The sequence below is a fragment of the Lissotriton vulgaris genome, chromosome 12 (genome assembly GCF_964263255.1).
Source record: "Lissotriton vulgaris chromosome 12, aLisVul1.2, whole genome shotgun sequence".
In the NCBI taxonomy this organism is placed as follows: Eukaryota; Metazoa; Chordata; class Amphibia; order Caudata; family Salamandridae; genus Lissotriton; species Lissotriton vulgaris.
Window position 1 is genome coordinate 742,245,552 of NC_141700.1, and position 25,425 is coordinate 742,270,976.

General features: G+C 43.8%; 1 protein-coding gene across 1 annotated transcript in view; it reads right to left on the reverse strand.

Annotated features, from left to right (window-relative positions):
• LOC147678525 (extracellular calcium-sensing receptor-like) overlaps positions 1-24,932 on the reverse strand; it is an 84,860-nt gene extending 59,928 nt beyond the window's left edge. The window contains exon 1 of the mRNA XM_086945670.1: positions 24,785-24,932. Coding sequence (XP_086801796.1) covers positions 24,785-24,932 — 148 coding nt within the window. The remainder of the gene's footprint in view (positions 1-24,784) is intronic.
• Positions 24,933-25,425: the final 493 nt, after the last annotated feature.

Consider the following 25,425-nt stretch of genomic DNA (forward strand, 5'->3'; position numbering starts at 1 on the left):
TGCGATAGTACTTATTAATTTGTCATTCATACACAGGTTACCTCTAACATCATTAGTACCAGTTTAACAAATCAACATAGAAATAAGCAACAGAAAGGGAATCTGACAACCTTTATGAAGAGCCTTTAACTGCAGGGCATCATTTCTGCCATGCTTATTAATTTTGTGTCTGTGTCAGTTAGAAACAACATGTTTATTTGTTAAAATCGGCATATTGTGCAGCAGATGAAGAGTTATGTGGTAAATGCAGCACATCCATAATTATGCAGAGAAGGCCAGGGCCTCAAAATAGCAATATTCCAGTGCCCCTATACTAGAAGAGGGCAAGCTAACAAATTAACAAGGAGAGCCAAGCCAGATCCAATTCAAGGGTCTCACCTGAAACTTAGAGCCTGGTCGTGAGCTGAGTCCTGAAAATATTTGCTATGTCAATTACACAAACTTTGCATAAAACATGGCAAAGTCTCTTCAAAATTCCCAAAAGTTTTATTTTTTAACATGTGAAAGCTTTAACATTAATAAGGCACATTATGGCACTGCAATTTAAAGTGAAAATGTTGTACAACTGGTAGCGGGAACTTAATTAAATGACAATGCAACAAAGAGGAAAAGACGGAGGACTAATACTTCTGCACCTCACGCTAGTTTCAAATTATTTACAGGTCCTGCGCAACAAGCCCTGGCATCCGCCGTCAGGTGACGCCTCTGTGATCCTGATCCTATACGAAGCAAAGGGTGGGCGTGTGCCGGATAATGAAGTCCAAAGAACGATAGTGGATTTTCAAAAAAAGTCTTTATTTTCAATTCTTAATTTCCTTACGATATAGAAACATTGAACTCAGCCAACACGTTTCGTTCTCTCAAGGAGAACTTCATCAGGGCTGAAAGTGACATAAACTTACATTTAGTGTATGAAGTTAATACAAGAAAAAAGGAAGAAAACTAAAGAATGATAAACATGGAAGCAAGCCAAACACATTCAAAAAAACTATTTGCAAAGGAGCAGGGAAATCGTGTGAAAAGTATATTACCAAAAATCATATTAGTGAGAATGAGGACAATTAGTGCCGGAGGATTTAAAACCAAGAAAGACAAAGACATATATATAAAACATAATTACAAACAATAGCAGCACATAGTAGTATTAGAAAGATTATAAAACAGGAGAAGAAGAACTCTCACTGGAGAGTGGAGAGCAAGCAAGTAGACAAATATGTATCAGGCATTGATAGGAGCTTGATTTTAAAACAACCTTACACAAGGGAGCCATGTTATCACTCGGTACCCGGAGCCTGTCACTGTTTAATTGTCCACCATGTCACTCTCACAAACAGTGTAAAACTGCTTTCTGGTTCTCACATGCGTCACAATTGAGTGCTTCTGGGGTGGCATGAGTGGTATTGGATTATCAAGGATTTGTTTTGCACTGCAGCAGTTAAGCTGGGGCAGTTCCATTATATTTATTGGAATGCTTGAGTGTGAAAGTGTGAACTGGGAGTCTGAAAGGGCAGTTCAGCTGTGGTAGTTCCAAAAGAAAGACACCTTCACAAATGATTTATTAACCTTCTTTAATTCTCAAATATGCTTAAAAATGCGCCATTTGCCCACTCTTTATCAAAAGAATTTGGGGGGGGAACCCCCAAGGCTCCCCTTATGATGGTAGTGCTTGCACGCTACTCTCGCTTGCCAGCAGGCACTCAATCCACACTTTTACACTGCCCCACTATCAAATTCACCAGCCGCCACTGAGGTTTAATATTGATAGATGTCTCCAGGCATAGCAACAAATATCTCTAGTGTATTTAAACAATGCAATGTTTACTGTGAAGTGTGCAAGTCACATGTACTCAACAAATGCAGGAAATGGAATGCAAGGTGAGATCACGCTGATTCCTTCAGAATCAAGTCTTTGTGTGGTATGTGGTATGTCCTCTCAGCGCCTCAATTCAAGATGCATTTATGCTTTTATTGCAGGGGAGCTGCTATCTCTTGTGCCAGAAGACATTGTTAATGGTGTCTTCGGTTTGGTACCATGCAAATCTTTTCCACACTCTCTTGCCTTTCTCATTCCCAAAAGATCAATAGCACTTTTAAGAATACCCTTTTGGGCATGTTGTGAATCACATCTCTACCTTATATGTTAGAAAAGTGCACCAAATTTGATTTACCCTACTTAAAGTTGCCCTGATACATCTATTTCATGGCAATGACAGCGTTATGGTACTTACACCGCAATCTTTCAATAAAGATGTTAAAGATTTTTCCTCATTGGGGGGAAACATCCTTTACCACGCAGTCTTAACAATGACCTGCCTTTACAATGCAGTTACTACCCCGACTTTGACATTTACACGTGTTCCTTTACCAAGCAAGTCATTACAACAACTTGCTTTTGGGGCAGCATTGTTGGACTGGTGTTGCGTTTTAAGTCCAACAACTTCTCTACTGATACACTGACTGGAGTTGGATTAGTAATTTATAATATTCCAAACTCCAGGCCCCTCCCAAGGCAAGTGGTTGTAATGACTTGTGTGGTAAAGGAACGCGTGATAAATGATACAGTTCTGGCTTGCGAAGCCAATGTGACTCCTCAATACAGGTCTTGCTTGATTGTTTTCCCTTGACTACACATTCGGTATACCCTGGTTTAAATATATGAAAACAACATTGCAGAGTCTATGAAGAGGCGAGTTGTTTGCTAACACAAGGGGAGGGTTGTCAAGGCAGATCACACCTGGGTTAAAACTTACTTTTTGTAACATAGATTAATATTCAGAGAGCATGTGGCTCTCCAGAAGAAGTCAGGTTGGGTATATGTGCTGTTGAAATCCACCCAATTTAAAGAGCCTTGCCTTCACAACCTTGAATTCCGATCGGTATCTGCAGAATAGGTTTAGGTTCAATCTGCTACCCCAGCAGTTTGCTTCCTCAGGGCTGGCAGGAAATACCCTCACTAGCAACCTGTGGCTGCAGCCAGGTGTCTCTGCAGGATACCATTCATGTTGCATTGTTTTGCAGTTACTATGAGATTCCTAGGGAAGCTTACATTGTTCCTGTTTTAAAGCTCGCCATTTTAACCAAGCTTGACCTGCCCTGTTGTTTTTACAACTGCTCTCTAATGATATTATTTTTAATGTTGCTAGTTTTTAAAAGCTGCTTTGAGATCATGGAACTCAATGGGCAATTTAATGCAATCTGTAGGGTTGGATGGTTTCATGGTCCTATATACATCTGCTGTTTTTATTTATCATTTGTTCTTATGTATTCACTTATTTAGTTAACGTATTGTATATATTGTGACGCTTTTATGATTTTTATGCTAACCGCATAAAGCTACCTTTAAATAAATGATTGACTTCATAATACGGACTAGAAATCTCCAAATGTAGTTAAATGGATTTATTTTAGGATATTAAACAATCATTATAAAAACAGAACAAACATAAGTTCAAGAGACACTTTAATATGGCAGATAGGCTCAAATATCTCAGTAGATAGAGCCATAATAAGATAAGATACAAAATAGTGGCAGGCAGAACAATAATGAAACAAACTAAAGTGAACAGGTGTGTTGGAACTTTCCGTTTCTCTTTTAAGCATAGATCGACTACAAGTCCATCTACCCAGTATTTCTATTGAGGGAGCTTAGAAGGAGTCAGCATGATATTGATTTCAGTTGAAGTCTTAGAAAAGGAATAAGTGTTTATCCTAAAGCTTCACCATTGCAAGAAAAGGGAAATCCAAGAGGTCTGTCTCTCTCCAAGTCTAAAAGAAATCTGAATCTCTCTAACTCTGGGAACAGCAATCGAAATAACTGGAGATTCAGAAATATCCTTATCTCCTTTCATACCACCAGGAACCAATCAAATTATTACTTGAGAGGAGCAACTGCAACTTGCCTTAAGTTTATCATCACATTGAAACTTGAACTGTAATCCGCTACCTTGAACATCCCTCTGTCCTGGTACATGACAAACAGAAGGTCTCTTTTGACCATTAAGTCTCCACGTTCACTGTCAAGTTCTTCCCCTCAGGCCTCACTATTGATAGTCTGATACAAACAATACAGCTTTCTCTAACTAACGAAAATCATTATAATGTACATGCAAAGGAAGATACAATATACTGACGTGGCTAAATACATTTCACTTGATGCCTGTAGTCAAACTAAGCTAACTCGTAGTTAGCTTGGTTATTCGACAAGTAATTCCCCTCCTTTCTTCAAGCGCCTTGAGACCCTATGGGTATGTAGCGCGCTATATAAATCATTTGACTTGACTTGACATTATGAACTTTGAATACATTATTACACATACACAAATATAAATTTAAGAATAGGTGTAAAACATTGATAAAAATAACATCATTACTTTTTATTAATGCATGTAAACGCTTCACACATTTTAAAGAAGTTAAGACACTGAATACAAAATGCCATTTGTGAGTATCTTATGGTATAATTGTGACATATAAAGGGTGGAACCTAAATTAAGCTGCTCCAGCAATAGCATATCCCAGGTGTTACACAGTGAGCTGTTTTCATTTTAATGTCAGTAACACTGTATGCTGTTTGTTGGGGACAAGCACAGACTTTCCCAGCTTGAGGAGACATTACTAGTGAGAGGGCTATGAAAGGTTAATGTGCTGAATATGAGCCATGATGAGGATTTATGAGTTGCAGCTGATGAAAAGGCTGACAAACAATAATGTGTTATGCAGGTTTGCCCTGGTATTGTGGCTTCTATCCTGCTGCCCTCACACAGACTCAGCAGGAAACTCATTTTCCTACATTTTGGTTACCCCTGACTTTTAACTCTCTCAAACGATAAGTAACTCTCACTCTATCAGCATTTTATGACTTTCAGGAATTGCCCATCTTTGGCTAGAAAGGAGGCGCTTCAGCACAGGAGTAAGGGTGGGCGGAGCTCGCAGAGTTGTACTCCGCAGAATTCTGTGGAGTTGCCCAAAAAACTCCACAGAATTCCACAGAGTTCCTTGCCATTGCGGAAAGCCCTGACAACCATTTCACCAATGATGATGTCCGTCTCAGGCTGCCTGACAGGGAGTTGGCAGCAACCAAACCATCAGGGGCAGAGCCGGCAACTCACCGTCCAGGTCACCACTGACCAGCAGAGTAAAAGGAGGTCAGCTGGCCGAGGTGGCCCCCCAACTCAGGCAACTGGCATGGGTGCAAATTCAGAACAGGCAGTGTGAAAATTCAGGACAAAGGGTCAAAATTCAGGACGAAAATTAAGGACAGTGTGTCAAAATTCAGGACAAAAATTAAGGACAGTGTGTCAAAATTCAGGACAAAAATTTGGGACAAAACATGAGTTTTACAGACATATCAGAGGAGGCTGCACAATAGTATATAAGTAAATAGACAGCCAAAAGAAGTACAAGTCAAAATACGATTATATAAGGTTGAGACAAGCGTGCACTTCACAGTTTTTCAGTATGTGCACAGCTGTGAAAAGCGACATCAGGCCCTTTCTGCAATCAAGATTTGTGCAGGAGAAGGCATACTACATGCTGACACTATAATAGGGCCCATTGTCATTATATCTGTGATAATTGTCTGCAATCTTCGAATAACAATGGGCGAGGCAACATTCTTTGCGAGGTCTGGGAGGTGCTGCTGCAGGTAGCCTCAGTCTACAGATTAAAAGATAAGTGTGAGAGGCCCCATTGGAAACTTTTAAACTCATGTGGCCTCTCGCAGGGGGGAACAGCATACCGTCCTGTAAGTCCCCAATTTGATTTTATTATGATGTCTGTAAGGCGTCCATAATTTGGGGACTCCTAATTATGGAAGCCTTGCAGACATCATACTAAAATAACTGATGGTCCGTGAAATGCATGGACGGTTGGTCACCCTACTGAACTCCATTAACTGACCAGCCAGCTCTGGCCTTGAGGAAGTTCCTTCTGGAATGGACGATACCAGACTCTCTCCTCTCTACAACTTCAACTTGTCTCTGCATGGGTGAGAAGTAAATGATTCATGGTGACGACCATCTTAGGGTCAGGCAACCCTCTAGGAACTATTAGTTACTAATAGGGTTGCCTGACCCTAAGTTGGTCGGCACCATGACGTATTCACTTCTGAGGATCCTTGCCTATAACTTGAATAAAAACAGTATGTGTTGTGCAACTAATCTGGAATTATTTACCGTAACATAGGCAATCTATGGTAAATTATTCCAGATTGGTTGCACGACACATACTGTTTTTTAACCTTATCCTGAGCCGCCATTATTAAAGTTATAGGCCAGGATCCTCAGAGATATATTTAACTGTAAATAATTCACCTCACATCACATTTATGCACAACATCAGATCCGCTGTAATCAGGCATCGTAGCACACCTGGTTGGGACCCCAATGATGAAGCATGACACCAACCAGGTTGGTGTGTGAGGGGTCTTTTAAGAACACCTAATGGGTCCATGTTCTTACTACTCACAGTGATTTAATTGCATATTCACTTCTCATCCATGTGCAGACAAGCTTTTCTGGTTGAAGACAGACCAGACCAGTTTTTGGCAACGCTGGAGACAGAGCTGTGGCACTCAAAGTATCCATCAGCTCACCCGGCACTGTCACGGCGATTAACTGGTGGGTACACAGGGTGATTCTGCGCAATATGAGTGTTGCACCCAAAGAAGTAGCCATGCCAGGTCCCAGTGAAATGAGATACTGCCTCCCTCATTATGAAGTCCCCGCCACCATCTAGGAACAGCACTTGGTGATGCTGTGTGATCTTGGGCGAATGCCCCTCAGTCTTTGCACATATTCCAGCCCGCAGGTGGCAGCTTGCATGGTGTGGGAGACAGGTGTCTGGAATTCTGCAGGCAACGTACCCACGTGGTTGTCAGGAGTACGAATGTCTGCCTTATGGATGATTAGATTTAAAATCAGATTTAATAATAGTTATTTTAATAATTGTGTTGTGGTGGATAGGAAACGTTAAAGGGAACGATCTGTCTTATAGATCTGTTTGTCTGATAGCAGTAGTGGGCAGAAGTGCTTCTTGCCGGCAACTCTTCCGTTCCCTGCAGGTGCCCTGTTGGGATGGGAGGTTTCCAGCATAGGAAACCCTCACACTAGGGTTGAGCAGTGACCGGCAACTCAAGCACGCCAATGTACTCCGCTTTGCCGGCGATAGGCGTAGTTTTTGCCCTGAACTCTCACTCCAAACGGAGTGTGGACTGGTAAAACTTAACAAACTCCATGGGCGGAGCGGAGTTTGCCGCCCACCCTTACACAGGAGGGGTCATGAACACTGCAGCATCAGGAGTGGGGTCAGTTACTGCTTGCAAATCCAGCCACCTACTAATAAACAGCCCTGACAGTGTTACTGAAAACCACACCAGAGACCTATCATGGGAGTGTGGCCTTGGTGTTTGTTTCTTCCATTAAGCATGTTTCATATTGTCAGATTAGTAGACAGAGGAAGAGAGAGTTTATGTATTGCCCAGGATCAAACTGTTAATTTAAAGTAGTAAGCCCAAGACTGCAGGTAACTGCTACTCTCTGCATATTCTATACATTTACCGCCATATTGCACTTTGGTGACTATACTGTGAGCCTGCGCACTTCTCCACTCCCACAGGAAATAACCAGTCCATATGTTTTACCAGATAGCAGCTTTTACATTGTTTGCAAATACTCTCAGTCCTGACAAAAAACATTCCCATCAGCACCCAAATCCTGAAGTGGAAAGTCAGGAATGATGCCTCTTGGTTTCACATTTCTAACTAGGCCCAACTGCGGTGACAGTGATTCTGACTGCAATGGCAAGGAACTGCCATTCCCAGGGAAATGTCACTGTTTTGTTTGCCCTGCCCAGCTTTACAATACAATGCTTATTTCCAGGCCATTTAGATTACCTTTTAATGTTGAGATTAGAAATCAGGCATACTAGTTCCATGGCCAAAGCATATCCACTGGATCAGGTCCAGTGCCAGGAGGTAGTTACTAGGCTGTATGAATGGTAGAGAATGATATTTAACATTCATGTTTCAAAGTTTGACTATGTCAGTGGGAAACACCCTTTACAACGAGGTTTTTACCTTGCTGTGCCTTTACCACACATTTTTAGCACGCATATTTTTACCATGTGCATGCCTTTACAACTCATGGCTTTACCATGCATTTAGGGTAAGTTAGGGGTATCCCCCCACAAATACATTGTTGTTATAAATAAAAACAACGCTCGGTAGTGACATAGTTTGGAATAGCATATTCATGGTAAAAACATTTGTGGTAAAACATACGATGTATTTCCCTGCGTTGTACTGTCGCACAACCCTTTCTGTCCACTTAAATATCAGAGTTGCTCTGTTTCTAAACTTGTCTTTCAAAAATTGCAATAACCAGCAGTCTAGGCTTACTCCACGAGGTGGTAAAAGGATTAGTACTCAAATACAGTATGAATAGGATTCACACTTGATAGGTTGAGTTCCAGGAGAGTTGTATCTTTTACGATGGCTTGACTTAGAGGAGATGGATTTAGAAAAAAAACCAAAAATGTACTTTGCAGCTCATATCCCCTCTTGATCAACATGTGCAAAGTGTCTCTGCATGCACAACATGCCTCTGCCTGCACAAAGTGTCCTGTAAAGAGATAATGGAAAGTTTACAACGCTGCTGGTGTGTACAAAAAGGCAAACAGAGAGGAAAAGACCTGAAAAAAGCGTGACTTGCTGTGTTGTTGTTGTCAGTACTGTTAACAAACCACTGCTTATCTTCACACACTGTTTGATAGTAGTTGTCAGTGTCTTCACACATGCAACAACAACAATCGCAGAGGAGTTACCTCGATCTTCACAGATGCAACAACAGCGACCAAAGAGGACATACCCTGATCACCACAGGTGCAACAACAACAACTGCAGGAGACATACCCGGATCTTCACAGTTAAAACAACTGTGATCGCAGAGGAGATATCTGTATCTTCACAGGTGCAACAACAGTGATCACAGAGAAGATATCTGGATCTTCACAGGTGCAGCAGGGGAAACATCCTTTACGACGCAACTTTTACCACGCAGTGCCTTTACAACGCAGGTTTTTCAACACAAGTTATTACAACGAATTGCGCTGGGGGCGCTGTAGGATAGGTAATAGTTTAATTTACTATCCAACACCTTCCTACTATCCACGGGGACTGGAGTTGGAATAGTAAATAAAACTATTCACTATCCAGCATCCCCCAACGCAAGTCGTTGTAACGACTTGCGTTGAAAAACCTGCGTTGTAAAGGCATGCGTGGTAAAAGCATGCATTGTAACACCGTACATCCGTGCAACAGTGATCGTACAGGAGTTACCTGGATCTTCACAGGAGCGACAACAGTGACCATTGAGGAGATATCTGGATCCTCACAGGTGCAACAGCAATGATTGCAGGGGACATGCCTGGATCTTCAGAGGTAAATCACGAGCAGTGTAGAAGAGGAGGTATATGGATCTTCACAGATAAAACAACAGGGATCGCAGAGGAAACACCTGTATCTTTACAAGTGCAACAACAGAGATAGCAAAGCAGATATATGAATCTTCACTGTTAAAACAACTGTGATTGCAGGAGAGACATGTGGATCTTCACAGGTTCAAGAAAAGTGATCGCAGAGGAGAGAAAGGGGTGAATCTTAGCATAGAGGCGAAAAAGTCGCCCGTCAAAAGCCTACATTTTGAATGCAGCGACAATAACACAGGAATCGCACTTGATTGTGAGTGCACTGGCACCCGTGTCCGGTAACCACCTGCTCTGATCCTACCATGTACTACCACACAATGCATTGTCTCCAGGAGTGTACAAGCTGCTACATTTCGTTTTCCTTGTGATCTTACATTTCTAGCAACAACAACTTAGAAAAATACGCACAAGGAGCTGCTCTGGAAAAGCCTAAAAATCTGCATTTCCAAGATCCTTTTACATTCCTTCTCCCATCCCCCCCCCCCCCCCCCTCAACATGTTACAAGAGGATGGATTTTTGTATCTTTCCCTCGCGTGCTCTGGATCAGGCCTGAGGAATGCCAACCAGTCGCATGTTTATTGCATCTACTGATGTTTCTAACTTTTTAGTCCCTCTTTGCAGTGAACCATATAAACATAAGAGTAGATGTGCTTTCAACCGTTAAAACAATAATCTGCAAATATGAACATAATTCGTGTGTATCAGTTCTTTAACTTCTCAGAATGAATCACTATCAATAATGTTCAATATAAATCACTACCACGTTAATCTGAAAATGAAATTAGATGTGGGTGAAAAAGGACAGATTTTCTCATTGTTCACCAATTTCAAATCCGGGTAGTTATTCAAATCTAAGTAGCATATTTCTCTTCTAGTGTTACTATTATTTGATGCTATCAAATCCTGCTGGTTTGGAGCATTATCCAATCATTGACAATATCTCCAGGGCACTTTCTTTTCAGAAGAAACTCGAAATGTGCATTGGGTGATGTGATGTTTCTACTCCTCAACAGTCATTTAAATAAGCATTTAGATTAAAATCTGAAATTTACTTCTTTCATTTCCACGTAGACTGGCCTATCTACTCATCCTTTGGCTACGTTTTCTTTATCTTTTGTGAGGTTTACCCTCATACCTAAGATCTCATAATAAACCCAGTGAATGTTCCAGTTTATACCACCTTTTAAACTGAATGGCATATCCCTCTTCTAGATTTGCAATGATTCGATGTTATCAGATTCAGTTGGCCTTGGAGCATTTATCCAATGATTGACAATATCTTCAGTGCACTACTTTCCAGTTTATACCACCAGTATACATCCGCCTCTAAAACATAGAGCTAGGAATTTACCGGTAAGTAGGAGAACTTAATAACTTTACGTTTTGACCAATTTTCCTAAACTATGTATCAGCAAGTGGCAAGACTCTAGAGGGTATGGTATGCACAAGTTATGTAAGGGTGCTAATTTTGCAACAAGTTAGTCTTTAAAATATTAAAATATGTCATATGCAGATTCTCACGTGTGGCAGGCGATGGGCGCTGGTTTGTCCTGGAAGGTCGCCTCGGGATACACCTTCTCTCCGTGAACAGGGAAGGTGCCCCCAATCATGAGATCCCCTGCCCTTGAGAACCCTGCTGCTTTCGGGGTGTGTAGGTGGCAGCCAGAGGGCATCATTTGGGTACCAGACACCGGGAGCAGGCAGGGAGTCATGAGGTAAAGCAGCCACATCTGTCGGAAGCACAGTCGGGTGAGATATGGGGGGCTCATGGTTGGAGGAGCCTGGAGCTTGTATCTGGAATATGTATTTTTATTTGTCTAAAAGTAAAGATTTAGGCAGAATAACACTGTTTAGGGAACTCTAAATCTTGTCAAGCACCCTTAGACTCAGGAAGAGAGAAACGTGATTTGTAAAGATCACACGGCGGCTACTCTTCAGCAAGACCAGAGATTAGTCCATTTAAAAACAGACCTGGCTTTGTTCCACACTCATGCAAGGCAGTACAATTGCAGCCTGGCACAAACTTTGTTGAGCTCCATGAAATGTCAGCTCTTCCCATCTTCTTTTATTCGTAATTTTGGACAAACGAGGAATTTGGTGGGATGAAAGTCAGTCCCTCTTCTGGCATTCAAAGATCAGACAGAAAAGACCTGCAGAGAGCACAGGCGCTTTATAGCCAGAGTGCCTGGATGCACTTTATAGCCAGAGTGCCTGGATGCTGCGACCCCTCGGGGGAGATATCACAGTTAAAGTAATTGTTCCTTCTGGAATATGGCAATCTGACAGGCACAGAGCAAGGAAGGCCACCAGAGAGTGAGTCTGATTGGAAAGAGGACGCAGTTGCTTCAAGGTCACCAGTTCCCAATGTAGTTGAGGGAGGGGTTGGAGCAGTTGAATTGGCCGCCTCAATATGCCATTTATATGCAATCACAACAGCGAAATAAACACAATAACTGCATTGAATTGGTAGGTAAATAAAATTAGAACATGCATTAAAAAACTAATTTAAAACAGTAAGTAAAGTGGTACAAACTTGTTGCAAATCTGAATGGGTGAGTTCACATTAAAACTGCATCTTCGAAAGGATTTAGGGACACATGCATCAAAGTATGGAATTGTGATTACTTAATTGCGTTTCCTACAACTTTCTTAATAGCAATTCGCACATTGCGACTCGCTATTAAGGAATGCCTTTCCGTTCATTCCTATGGGCCTAGAGGCCCATAAGAACGACCGATACGTCAGTCTTAATTTTCGAGTACCAAATAGGTATTTGCAAATTGCAAATGCAATTTGAAGGGTGCTAGGGGGCCAAAAGGCCACTCTGCTGCACCCCCAAAATTGGCATGCGTGCACAAGTGGCGCATATGTGCACATGTGGCACACACATATGCCTTAAGGGTACATATGTATATATGCCCGACCGGTAAAATGCTTGATGCATGTGCCCTAAAGTGCCAGATGTACGACCATTCCATTTTGTGAGTCACAAATTGCAACCCCTTACGAATCTCACAGGGATAGTGGCCTGCTGGGGACAGCAGACCACAATGTCTGTGTTTGCTTTTTAAAATGAAACACTGTTTTTTGTTTTGAAATGTAGCATGTTTTCCTTAAAGGATAATGAGATGCGTTTAACCCCTTAAGTGCTGATGATGGAACCGCTCCATCATCAGCTACGGGTGTGCTGTGCTGATGACGGAGCGGTTCCGTCATGGCTCGCTCGGCACGCCTGCGCGGCGCGAATTTCGCGCCTGCGATGAGCGTTCTATTGAGCGGGGCGGGCCATGACGGAACCGCTCCGTCACAAGCACAGCTCAACCGACGCTGGTGACGGAGCGGTTCCGTCACCAGCATGCGGCCGCCGCGCGGCCGCCCCGCCCCCTTAGCACTGCGGCGGAATAGCCGCCGCAGTGAAGGGGTTAATAGAAAAAATGAAAAGTTTTATTTTCATTTTTAAGGGTAGGCAGGGGTCTGTGGGACCACTGCCTGCTCTCAAAAAATATTTTTGGATACATTCACAAAGGGGAAGGGGTCTCCTGGGGACCCCTTCCTGTTTGCGGCTGGCTTACCACCTACTTGAAGTAGGTGATAATTGTGATTGTTTTGTGACCGCATTTGCAGTTGCAAAACAACCGTACATACCAGTGTGACTCACTATTAGGAAAAGCTGCCCTTTGGCATACTCCTTCCGAATAGTGACTCGCAAACCTTATTTTGCGAAATCTATAATAGGGCACTGACTAGCAAAATAGGGTTTGTATATACCACAACCCTTTTTAGTGGCCGCACACAGGTTTGATTTCCAGTTCCAGTAACTACTAAAAGGGCCAGATGTACATAGACTTCCGTTAACGATTTCATAATACCAAATTTTTGTAATTCGCTATTAGGAAATCGCAAACAGCTATGTACAACAGTGTGTTTTACTATGTTTGCGATTCCCAATGGGTCGCACGGGACCTGCTTCACAGGGGCGTCTGGTGGAATTTTAAACTGGTGAGGCGTAAGCAGAACGAATCAATGTATGTGAGCGAGCACAGCGAGTGAGGCCGACGACAATAAGGGGGGTTTAGGTCTCATGCTTTTATATCACACCTTTCATTAGGAGGTATATTTACTCAGTAAGTGCTACAATATGTAAATGGTATCCAAGTGATGTTAAAGTAATTTCATGCTATTCAAAATGTGCAAATGACAACTTATACACAGGAATCTGACTTTCCATGAGCAAAAAGATCAAAATAGAATCCACAAATGTAACAACATAGAACGTCCTGTATACACACTGGAGCTATTGAAAATTAGTCTGTGGAGTCACATTTGCATTTCACCAAAACTGAATCATAATTCAGGCAAGGTCATTTCGAGAGAATGGCAATGAAATAAGTACCTTTTAGCATAATCTATAGCCAGTCTGCAATTGCTTCAATCACTGCAGCCATTCCTTTCTTTTAATTTTTGACAGATTTGTAGATAAAGACAAACTATTATAGCAAATTCCACGATTCAACAATTCAGCATCAGTCACTCATCATAGAAGGGAATCTGCTCTTTAGTCTTTACATATTAAATACATTTCCGCGTTATTTTCGTAAACTCAGCCATCTATGTGGAAACCGAGGGCCGCATTTATGAAAAGTGACGCATCGCTGCGTGAAAACAGCGATGAGTCACTTTTCACTGCGCACTCCTTGCGACACCAATGATGCGTCATATTTAATGTATGACGCATCATGTCGCAAGGAGTTACAGATACGTCAGTATTTCTGACGTATCTGTAAGCGCAAAAGTGACGCATTGCTGGAGTGTGTCATAAAAGTGACGTAACTCCAGCAATGCGTCCTTTCACATGGGGAAAGCCCCATGTGAAAGGGCTTGCGTCAGTTTTACGTCTGCTGTGAGGCAGGTGCAAGATTTTGACGCAACGGCGTCCTAAAAGTGACGCAGTGAAATCTGATAGATTTCACTGCGTCACTATTACGAGGCTTTTTGCGGGGGAACGCCCCCTCTGCATACATTATACCTGACGCAGGTATAATGTGGCGCAGGTGTTTAAAAAGTGCCGCATCTACCTAGATGCGTCACTTTTTAAATATTTACAACATTGGGTGGTGAGGGACAGAGTCTCTGAATTAAGCAGAAAGCTCTCACCCAGTCAAGAGATCAGGGCTAGATCCAACACCGTTTTTTAGCTCACTGCACCATCCCAGTTTCAGAACCTGGCTGTATGCAAATTAGTCTGTTCCTGTCCCAGTGCATGATGGGAACAGGGCAAACCAAACTACAAAAGCCAATTCTTACACTGGGAAGGAAACAAGCTCCCGGGGACCGGTTTCTGGCATTACAGCCGTCTTCGGCCCGGTTTGCTTGAATCCTGATGGTGCAATGAGCAAGGGTCTCACATCTGAGAATACCCTTCCACGCTTAGGGTGGACAAAAATATTTACAACATTGGGTGGTGAGGGACAGAGTCTCTGAATTAAGCAGAAAGCTCTCACCCAGTCAAGAGATCAGGGCTAGATCCAACACCGTTTTTTAGCTCACTGCACCATCCCAGTTTCAGAACCTGGCTGTATGCAAATTAGTCTGTTCCTGTCCCAGTGCATGATGGGAACAGGGCAAACCAAACTACAAAAGCCAATTCTTACACTGGGAAGGAAACAAGCTCCCGGGGACCGGTTTCTGGCATTACAGCCGTCTTCGGCCCGGTTTGCTTGAATCCTGATGGTGCAATTTTTAAATATGGCGCAACAAGGCGCATGTTTTACGCCGCCGATGCGTCACAAAAAGTGACGCACCGGCGGCGCAAAACTGACGCAAGGCCTCATAAATGAGGCCCCGGGTTTATTTCAAAGGGAAAATACTACAAGGAACATTGTGCTTTCTTGACACTGTGCAGATGTAAACAAAAAGGTATTTGATATCAATGTTGCCAATAACATTTTAGATGTACTTTACGCCTTAAAATGTATGTCGATTTTGTATAATTTAAACAAACATTTTTACCGATATTCGAACCAACTCACCTGCGCAAAACAGAAGTCAGTGCAAAAGAGATGTTAAATGTAGAAAAAGAATTGATTTGACACTAAAGCGATTTACGTAATCTAGAAAAGCATACACTATGGCAAATAATGTCGTTGCAAATAAACCAGCAGATTCATGGATATGTGGAGTTATTTCAGAAAAATGCGTGGCATTAGTATTCATGCCAAGAGCAACGGGAGCCAGCCTTGCCCCTTTTAGGTAGATCTACGTTTCATGAGCTCTGGGGTCACTTGTGACCGTTTCAGGAATAAATGCGGCCTGTGGGTCCACTTACAAGGATGTTGAATACTATGGAGGCATTATAGGGCATGTGGTTTGTGTATTATTTAGCATCATGGATCTTTTCAGCCAATCAGGGGCTGTCCTGTGAGCTGGGCTTACTGGAGTTTATGGGTAGTAAGAAACAGCAGAGGGGAGGGAGGGATGTGGCATCACTAGAGCGTGGAGGTATTTGGGTCAATCTTCGGTGTTTTTTTGGAAACTTTTCTGCAGTGAATCACTCCAGTTTTTCAGAATTAACCTAATCTGGTTTGCGGCATATGGCCCAGTCAGATATATCTGCATATCTGCAGAGGCGGACCCCCGTAGGGGCTAGGGAGCCGTCGCCATAACCACGCGGCGAGCCCCCGAAGAAACAACAAAGGGGGAGGAAGACGGCCCGAGAAGGAGAAGAAGTGCGGGAAAACGGGGTCTCCCGAGTAAGCAGGGGACCCCGGAAGGGCCGGGCTAGCCTCCCCCCCCGCACCCCCCAGTTCCTGGCTTCCGCCACCGCGCGCCGGCCAATGGGGGGGGGGGTAGCGAGATTCAAACCCCCCAATGGGGGTATTCCCCAGGTGAGGAAATACATGGCAGGGGGGGGCAAAAAAGCGCGCTCCCCCCAGTGATACTCCTATGCACAGGAGCGGGGGGAGCAGCAAGCATGCGAGGACGGGACAAAGCCACACTGAGGGAGGTGCAGCAACTGATTGGGAAACTGAATTTCGCCACCAGGGTCATCCCAGCAGGCAAGGTGTTCGCAAGGAGGCTAACGAAACTCACGCGCGGCATCACACACAAACACTACCATGTGCGCCTAGGGGCTGAGGTAAAAAGGGAACTTGAGGTGTGGGATGCCTTCCTAGCGGACTTCAATGGAGTGCTGATCTGGAGGGAGGGGTGGCTGACCTGCAAACAGGTTGAGCTGTACACGGACGCGTCAGGGAGCACAGGGTTTGGGGCACTCTTGAAGGACAAGTGGTGCGCGGGTCAGTGGCCCGACAGCTGGCGCAGACAGGGTGTCACAACGAACATAACATTTTTAGAGCTGTTTCCCATTGTGGTAGCACTAGTGATTTGGAGAAAGGAACTCAAGAACATGAAACTGACCCTGTGGTCTGACAACAAGGGCGTAGTGCAGGCCATCAACAGGGGTCGGCCAGGTGCCCGGACACGCTGAGACTAATGCGCCGTTTGGTTACATTACAGTTGGAGGGCAACATAGACCTACGAGCAAGGCACGTACCAGGGGTGGAGAACGAGCTAGCAGACTCCCTGTCCAGAGGCATGATGAGCAAATTCAGGGAGCTGGCCCCCGGGGCAGACGTGGATATAACCCCTTTCCCACCCCAGCTGTGGAAACTGGCAGGGTAGACCTCTCGGAACTGATCACTCAGGCCCTGGCCCCTGGGGCTGCAAGGAGATACGCAAAATACGTAGCCACAGTACTCACAGTAGGGGGCATACACTCACTAGCCATACCTAGCGCCACGCACAGGGCGGCAGAGCAGTTCATCAGCTGGGCATACAAGAGCGGCAAATCCAGGTCGTGGACACAAGCCCACCTTACAGCCGTGTCACACCATGCAAAACTGGAAACAGGGCACAACCCACTGGCATCGCACTACATAAAGATGGCAATGAAGGGGTGGAGAAGGAATGAAGGAAAGAAAGAGGACACAAGGCGCCCAATAGACTTCACCAGATTGGGGGCGCTGCTGCAGGCACTAGACAGAGTGACAGCAGGGGAGTACGAGCGAGTACTATTCAGAGCAGCATTCACCATGGCCTTCTTTGGGGCATTCCGCATCAGTGAACTGGTGGCCCCCGCCAGGGAGGGCCAAGCAGAGCGCTGCCTCTGGGCTAGCGATGTGACACCAGGTGCCGGGCGAGTAGATCTGGCGCTGCGGCGGTCAAAGACGGACCAGGAGGGACGGGGGGCCACGGTGACCATACACTGCATCCAGAACAAAGAGAACTGCGCAGTGTGCTGCCTCTTTGCCTTTATGGCAATACGCCCAGCGGGGCATGGCCCCCTGCTTATCCACAGGGATGGGTCATACTTCAGTAAATTCCAGTTTATAGCAGTGATGCGCCAGGCCCTCAGCAGTGCAGGCCTGCCGCCTGGGGCCTTTGGATCACACTCATTCCGAATAGGGGCGGCCACGACCGCGGCACAACAGGGAATGCCCGAGGCACAAATTCAGGCAGTGGGGAGGTGGCGCTCGCGAACGTATAAATCTTACGTGAGGCCCCAGCTACTGTGACTAAGAGACAAACAGGGTAGGCGTGAGAGTGACCAGTCGCTTTACATTTGCATCAACAGGGAGCAGACCACGCCTCGTGTGGGTGGTGGGCCACTCTTTTATCAAGCGGATGGGCGCGTGGTGGGAGCGCAAGGGGCGACAGCTCAAGGACAGACCGCAACACACGTGCATCCGCTGGTTTGGCCAATCGGGCATGCACTGGTCTCAACTCGCAACGGCCCTCAAGAAAATAAGGGAGGGGGCCGGGCGCCACCCAGACGTTCTGATCATCCACCTCGGGGGGAACGACCTGGCCACAATGGGTCGGAGGGCCCTCCTATTCGGAATACAGAGCGACCAGGTGGAAACAGCCAGGAGGTGCGGGAAAACGGCGATCATTTGGTCTGAAGTGATCAGCAGGCAGGAATGGCGAGGCGCCGAGTCATATAAAGGCGTTGAAAACTCGCGGAAAATGCTGAACCTCACTGTAAGCAAATTTTGCAGAGCTAACGGCCTGGGCTTCGTCAGGCACGGGTTGATTCACACCGGGCGCCCGGAATACTACGCAACCGACGGGGTGCACCTGTCCGAGCAGGGGATGGAGATCTTCTGGAGCAATCTGTGGGGCGCCATGGTGTTAGCAGGTTGCCAATGAATAACAGGACGCAAGGGGGGAGCCGCAGGAAGACGGCAGCCTCCCTGACGGCGTGGCGAAGGGCAGCGCAGAGAACGGTTGGTACGGAGGCACACCGGAGAGCGGTGCGCCAGAATAGGTACACTCACCTTCAGATGCCGCACGGCTGGGTGAGATGGCCTAAGGACAGCGGCTCTGGGATGCCTCACGGCTGGGTGACATGCGACGAAGGGAAGGGGAAGAGGCAGAGACGGCGCTCGCAGCCCAGCCCCCGCCAGATGGCAGGGCACAACAAGGTCCGAAAGGTAGCGAGGCAGCCTAACTCTGGGACAACGAATATCCCCTTCCCACGCTGAGGAAGCGCAAGGAAACCCAACCTACAAAAAGAACCGCCCCAAAAGGGGTAAGAGACATTGGCAAGGAAATGTATATGACATAACATGCAAATGCAAGTAATACCTGTTTCCTTGTAACCCTTAATAAACTGCGGCCAACAAATGACCACCACAAAGAAAGGTGTAGTGGCTTTCTTGGCGGGAAGGGAGGTAGGAAATGTATGGGTATTTCACTGCGGGAGTTGTGCAGAGTTCGCAGGTTATGACTCGTTCGTTCACCCCAAAACCCAGATTAACAACAGCCTGAGGCTGCTCACTTAGGCAGAACAACAAGCAGAGAGATGAAAGAAGAGAAATCACCGACAATGCGCTCTCTACATTTGAGACCTAGGAAAACTCTACAATTGAGCCACGCAACACCCTACAATTGAGCACTTTTCAGCACTGTGAAGGGTTTGGGAATCAAAAGGGAAATATGCCGAGGCGTGAAGAAACGTTAACCCAATTCAATTCAATTCAAAATGCTTTATTTGGTATATATAAATATATAACCATATAGCAACAGTTTGTGCAAAATTAGCATTCGGAAGGTGCAATAGTCAGCTTTTAGTTTATATGCAAAGACTAACAATGATAAGGTACATAAGAATTAAACACAGGTTAAAAAGGATTAAAATGCAAAATCGCCCAGAATGAGTGTCACTAGTGTAGGTACATAATAAAGTGCAGTTTTTATAAAGCATGTGCAAAATTTGCAACAAAGTGGTACACGCTACCAATAAAATAGAAAATATGTGCAAAGTTAGCATTCAGAAGGTGCAATGGCAATCTTTTAGTTTATGTGCAAAAAAACTGGCAATGATAAAATGCATAGGGATTGAGACTCAAGTTTAAAAAAGATTAAAATACAGAATCAATATTACAATAATACGCCCAGAATAAGTAAACTTAAAACACGGATCTAAAATTCATAATATCACTAAGGCACTAGCCACATAATGTGGCAGGGAAGGTTGTTGTCTTTCACGGTTTATAATATTATAAGACATTTAATTTAGTTTGTTCAGAAAAATCATCGATTTCCGTACAGATATACATTTTAAAATATATGTTGCTGTGCAGAAACATATATATGGACTCTGCAGTTTAAACAATACCTGCATAGCTGTCTCAGTGCATCGTAATTCATTGGATAAAAAGATGGGTTTTAAATAATATTTCCTCATGAAGGTTTAAAATTTGCAGAACAACATAAAATGACAGCTACTCTGTATAGATACCCCATCACAAGGGCAAGGAGAGGTGCTATGCTGGTTAATCAGGGGGAATGCCACTAAATGGTGTACAATGCCCAGGCGAAAGCGAGTTAATACAAAACGGCGTGAGCATTTTGTAACTGATGTTAGGTATGGTTGAAAGCCTTCGCTGACGCTATACTCCTGGTAAAGGGTAAAAGTTATTTGTCTCACGCATTCAATAGATCTAATATTGTCCATATGTTTTACAAAGGATACTGCAAGCTCTTTTTTTTGATACACAGGCCACCAACTCAGGTTTATGAAAGGCATCGATTTCATACAATGTTTTAAACCAGTATTTGATATAGCCAAGCCATGGTATGCGTGAGCAGTGGTCGAGCCATAAACAGTCAGTTATCACGTCCTGAGTAAATTTGGTTTCGGTCTTTGACCAAATTGATCGCCATAGGGCCAATGGGCGCAAGGCTGTTAGATCCTTGACGTGTCTTAAGCCCACTTCCCCATGGATTATCACAGTAGAGGCCGAGGCCGGGGCACATAGCAAGCGTTTCAAGAATGAGTTCTCCTCATTCTGAATTAGCTTCCCACTTTGAGTATTATAGCCCCAGACTCCAGCCCCATATAAGGCTGATGACAGACACCTTTAATTATAGATCAACACCATCTCCTTTATTCTCCGACCCCCTAATTTAGCAGCAAATCTAAAAACACTACTGGTATTCCTAACCATTTTAAAACGTACACTTTCTTGTGTGCTGGCCCACCTTCCATCCCCAGAAAATGTAATGCCGAGGTAACAGAACTTTTTAACAGTTTCTAACTTATCCCCATCTAAATAAAAAGTCCTGTTTTTCCTGGTTTTCTCCCACTTGACATTTCAAATGTTTTTTACTTTTATTTATTATCAATTTCCTGTTGTTTATGAAAGTCTGAAATTTATTGATAAGACATTGCAGGCCATTTTGGGTACGGGACAGGAGGACCGCGTCATCCGCGTACAGCAATATTGGGATGGGGTTGCCATTAATATTAGGGGCATCGGCTGGAATTAATCTACGTGTTTGGTCAATTTTGGTTTATAAATAAGGAAAATAAAAGGGGTGCCAAAACACATCCTTGCCGAATACCTCTATTAATCTTAAAAAGTGGGGTACATTCACCAGCTGGACCAAATCTGACTTTACTAGACACATTTTTGTAAAGTCTCGCCAGGAAGTGGATGATCTCAGATGGTACTCCCATTTCTAGTAAAACTGGCCATAAAATAGAGTGTTCAACTAAATCAAAAGCAGAACTCAAATCTGCAAAACATAAAAATAGGTTTCCTGCTTTAGCTTTGGTATATTTGCTAACAATAAGCTCGAGGTTTACGCACTGCTCCATCATTCCCAAACCCCTTCTGAATCCATACTGCACTGGGGATAAGATAGCATTTTCTTCAACCCAAGTTTCTAATCTCTCTAAGAGAACTCTACTGAGAACCTTAATTGACGAGTCCAGAAGGGAGATGGGACGGTAATTACATGCCTATGACCTTGAGCCTTTCTTAAATAGGGGAACAATGATCGACGGACCCCATGTCTGTGGTAACCCATTTTCAGCAGCAGCATTGAACAAACGTGTCAGTATGGGTGCCCATAGGTCATAGGTCCATTTCGTACTTATAGAGGTCCACAGGTACCTCATCGGGCCCCAGGGCTTTACTGCCCTTACTTCTTCTAAGTCCCTCGGATACCTCATTCAAGCTAATATTTAACTGCATTTTCTGCCAATTCGATTTATTTTCTTTGGTTGTATCTAAAATTAACCCATCTGATTTAAAAATCCTGGAAAAATAAGCTACCCAGGCACTACAACTTACATGGGAGGTTATTTCGGGAATATTTTCATTTTTTTTAAAATGACAATTAATTGTTTCCCAAAATAACTTGTGATTTTTGCTAGATGCCGCCATATCCAGATTGGACCATGCCTCGTTTTGCAGCTCTTTTTTACGCCTAGCTAAGGAGGTCTTATAGTTTTGGTGCTCTTCCCTAATTTTTCCTATATCTCTGGGCTTAACATCTAGGGCAGTTTTTAGTTTAGTTAATGCTAAGGCACAGTTTTTGTCAAACCAGACCTCCTTGTTTTTTCTTGGCCTCCGGCTCCTAGCAGTCAATAGGCCATCAATTACCGCATTTATTTTTACAAAGTTAGCAACGAGACTAGCCGGAATACCCTCAATGCCTAAACTTATTTCTACAGCACATTTATGATGAACGTTCAGCATAAGTTGGTCTGGATTAGTATTGGCCCATTTAATTCTCATGCCATTTGGTCTTTCGGCTGAGATCCCTTGAATATGTCTCCCATCGGTATAGGTTTTACGCCCCCAACCATGTAATGTGAGTGAGATGCTGTTATGGTCACTCACAGTTTGCTCAATCGCCCATAAATTAGAGTAGACCGAGCCACAGGTCACAAGGACATGATCAATATTAGGGTGGGCATCCCTTTCTTTAAATGATGGACATTCCCTGTTATCACTATTTTTTGTGCAATCCAGCAACTCCAAATCCATTTTCGCAATTAAATTGTTTAATGCATTTCCAAAAACGGTATGCGGAAAATGGTTGTAAGGAGTGCCGTCTCTACTATCCTGCTCGCCTAAATGACCGCAAATCCCCTTTAGTGCATGTTTACAGGCTTGTATGTTGAAATCACCTGCCCAGACGATAACTGGTGGGTCTCTGGATTGTAATAAAATTATTTCTATTTCCCTCCCTATGTCTTGTATTATCGATTCCTGGTTAACTCCCAAAATGTTATTATAAAAATTTGTTATAACCAGGTCCCTACCTTTTCCATGTTCTAGACGTAATATCTGTGCGTATGGACCAACCTCGGAGCGACTGCCGAATTTAAACTCAATGAGCTTGGTTGATACCAAGGTTAAAAGCCCACCCTTTGCCCTACCAGCTACGGATGTTACTGCGGCTACATGATATGATGTATACCCCTCCACATGAATTTGTTCTCTAGTCCATGTCTCCTGGAGACAAATTATATCGTACCCTTGATTAATAAAGCTCTTCCAGAACGGGGTGGTAAGTTTTCCAGTAATTCCCGCAATATTCCATGTGGTGATGTTAAGGCCTTCATAGTTAACATTATATGAGGTAATGTGGGGTTGGACCGTTGCTTGGCTATCTATTGAACTGACATCTGTAACTGGAATTATGCCACGTTGGACTATCATTGCAGATGGATGCATGCCACCTCTCACTACTCCTTCAATATCCACATCCTCTTTATTTAATCCTGCCACCTCAAGATCAGCTTCAGATCTAGACAAAAACTCGTTGGAGGGGGCTGTGTGTCCCTGGAGGGCCTTTCCCATACCATCAGTTTTTTTTCGATATCTGTAAGCAAGAGTTCAGGTTGATCACTAAGTCAATCTATCTCGTCTGTAGGATCGAATACCTGAAATCTGTTATAGGTGGGAATTAAAAAGTTGTCTCTGAACTTAGGTGTGGTAGTACAATTATAGGCTACATTGTGGTAGTTAACTCTGGGATGGTCAATTATTTGTGCCTTGTGATGCTTACCTTTCTGGCCCCTATAAAAATAATCTAGCGGGAGTAGAGTAGTATTATTTTCCCAGTTAGAGGGTAATGGCGCATTCAAAAATGAGTCCCTGGCCCATTTTGGTGTTCTGAAATTGATAATGATACAATCGCCATCAATTTCCTTTTTGCTGGGGTCCAACCATCCCACTCTCTGAACCATTCTTATCTGATTCGCCCCTTACATAGGGAAACCACAATTTCTGGAGAGCCAGTGTAATGCCTTGTTTTTGAGCGTTGCTTGGTTTTCAAATTGGGTGGACCTTAATTTTTGGAACATTGGCAAGGATCGCTATGTATGCACTACTCTCAGGGGGTAGATTTATAACCACGGGAATTATGTTATATGTTTTTTGCGTAGGGACTGCCTTGCTTAAATTGGTAAGTTCCGAGCTAACTTTCTTAGGCTTTTCTACAGTGATTATTTGCCCTGTATTTACAATACGGGCATTAGGTACAGCATTTTCCGGGGTATTGATTGCTCCACTGGTGTGGTACGATTATTTACTCTCGGTCCACCATTAGCCAGTTTATTCAGGGGTTTTTCTTTAGGGACAATTTCCTGAGCTGGTTTAGCAGGTATATTTATGTTTTCAAGCATGTCTGAGTGGGCTATGTCTAGCCGTTCTAGATTTCCTTCCTTGTCCACTAGAACCTTTAATCTTTCCACTATCGGTAAAGTAAGTGACTTTACTAACTGCTCAATTTGGGTCATAAGGTCTGCTACAATTAGGGATGGTGTTTCCTGTTGGGTGTTGCACCTATCTTCATTGGGCTGCAAATCAGAACAATTTTGTGTCTTCCTCCTATCACCCTGTTGTTTCAGAAAAGGGGGTACTATTTTCCTCTGCCTACCCTTTGGTTTTCACCGAAATTTATGTGCAATCAGCAATTTTCTACTGGGTGCTAGTTTACCTTTAGAACTACTGCCACCTGCGTTTTGAGGGATATTCACATTATCTAACTTATCTGTTGAGCTAGTGTTGACATTGCTACATTCATTCAACCTCTCCAGATCATCAGATACACTAATTAAGATAAGAGACTCCTCATCTGTTCGCATATTGGGAGTTACTGACAATCTGCTTTCTCGATATGGAAGGTCAGTGGGGGGTGATTTTTGCGGGATGCTAACACAGTTGTAATCTTTCTCAGGAAAATCAGCGAATGATTCCATAAGAATGGAATCCTGAGAATACAATGTATTTACAGATGTATTTACTTGGATATTACTATTTAGGGTGGGTAGATTTGATAGACACAAACTTGGCAGTAATGACAATCGTCTCTCAGTATTTTCTATTGCAGTGGCAACAACCCCAATAGTTTTTTGTAGCATTCTGTCTATCGCCGTCAGGCTAGGTAATGGGGTGATAGCTAGTTCTTTTTTCCTCGACGTTGAGCGTGTTGACATAGGAGTGTTTAAGCCCTTTTCAGACTTTGCCACCATTGATATACGTATTGTGCTGTCAACTAGGTACAAGTGGTGTATTGGTGTCTTTTCCTGCACAGTTTAACTGATTTAGAAGGTCCCGAAAGATGGAGCCAAGAGTGGT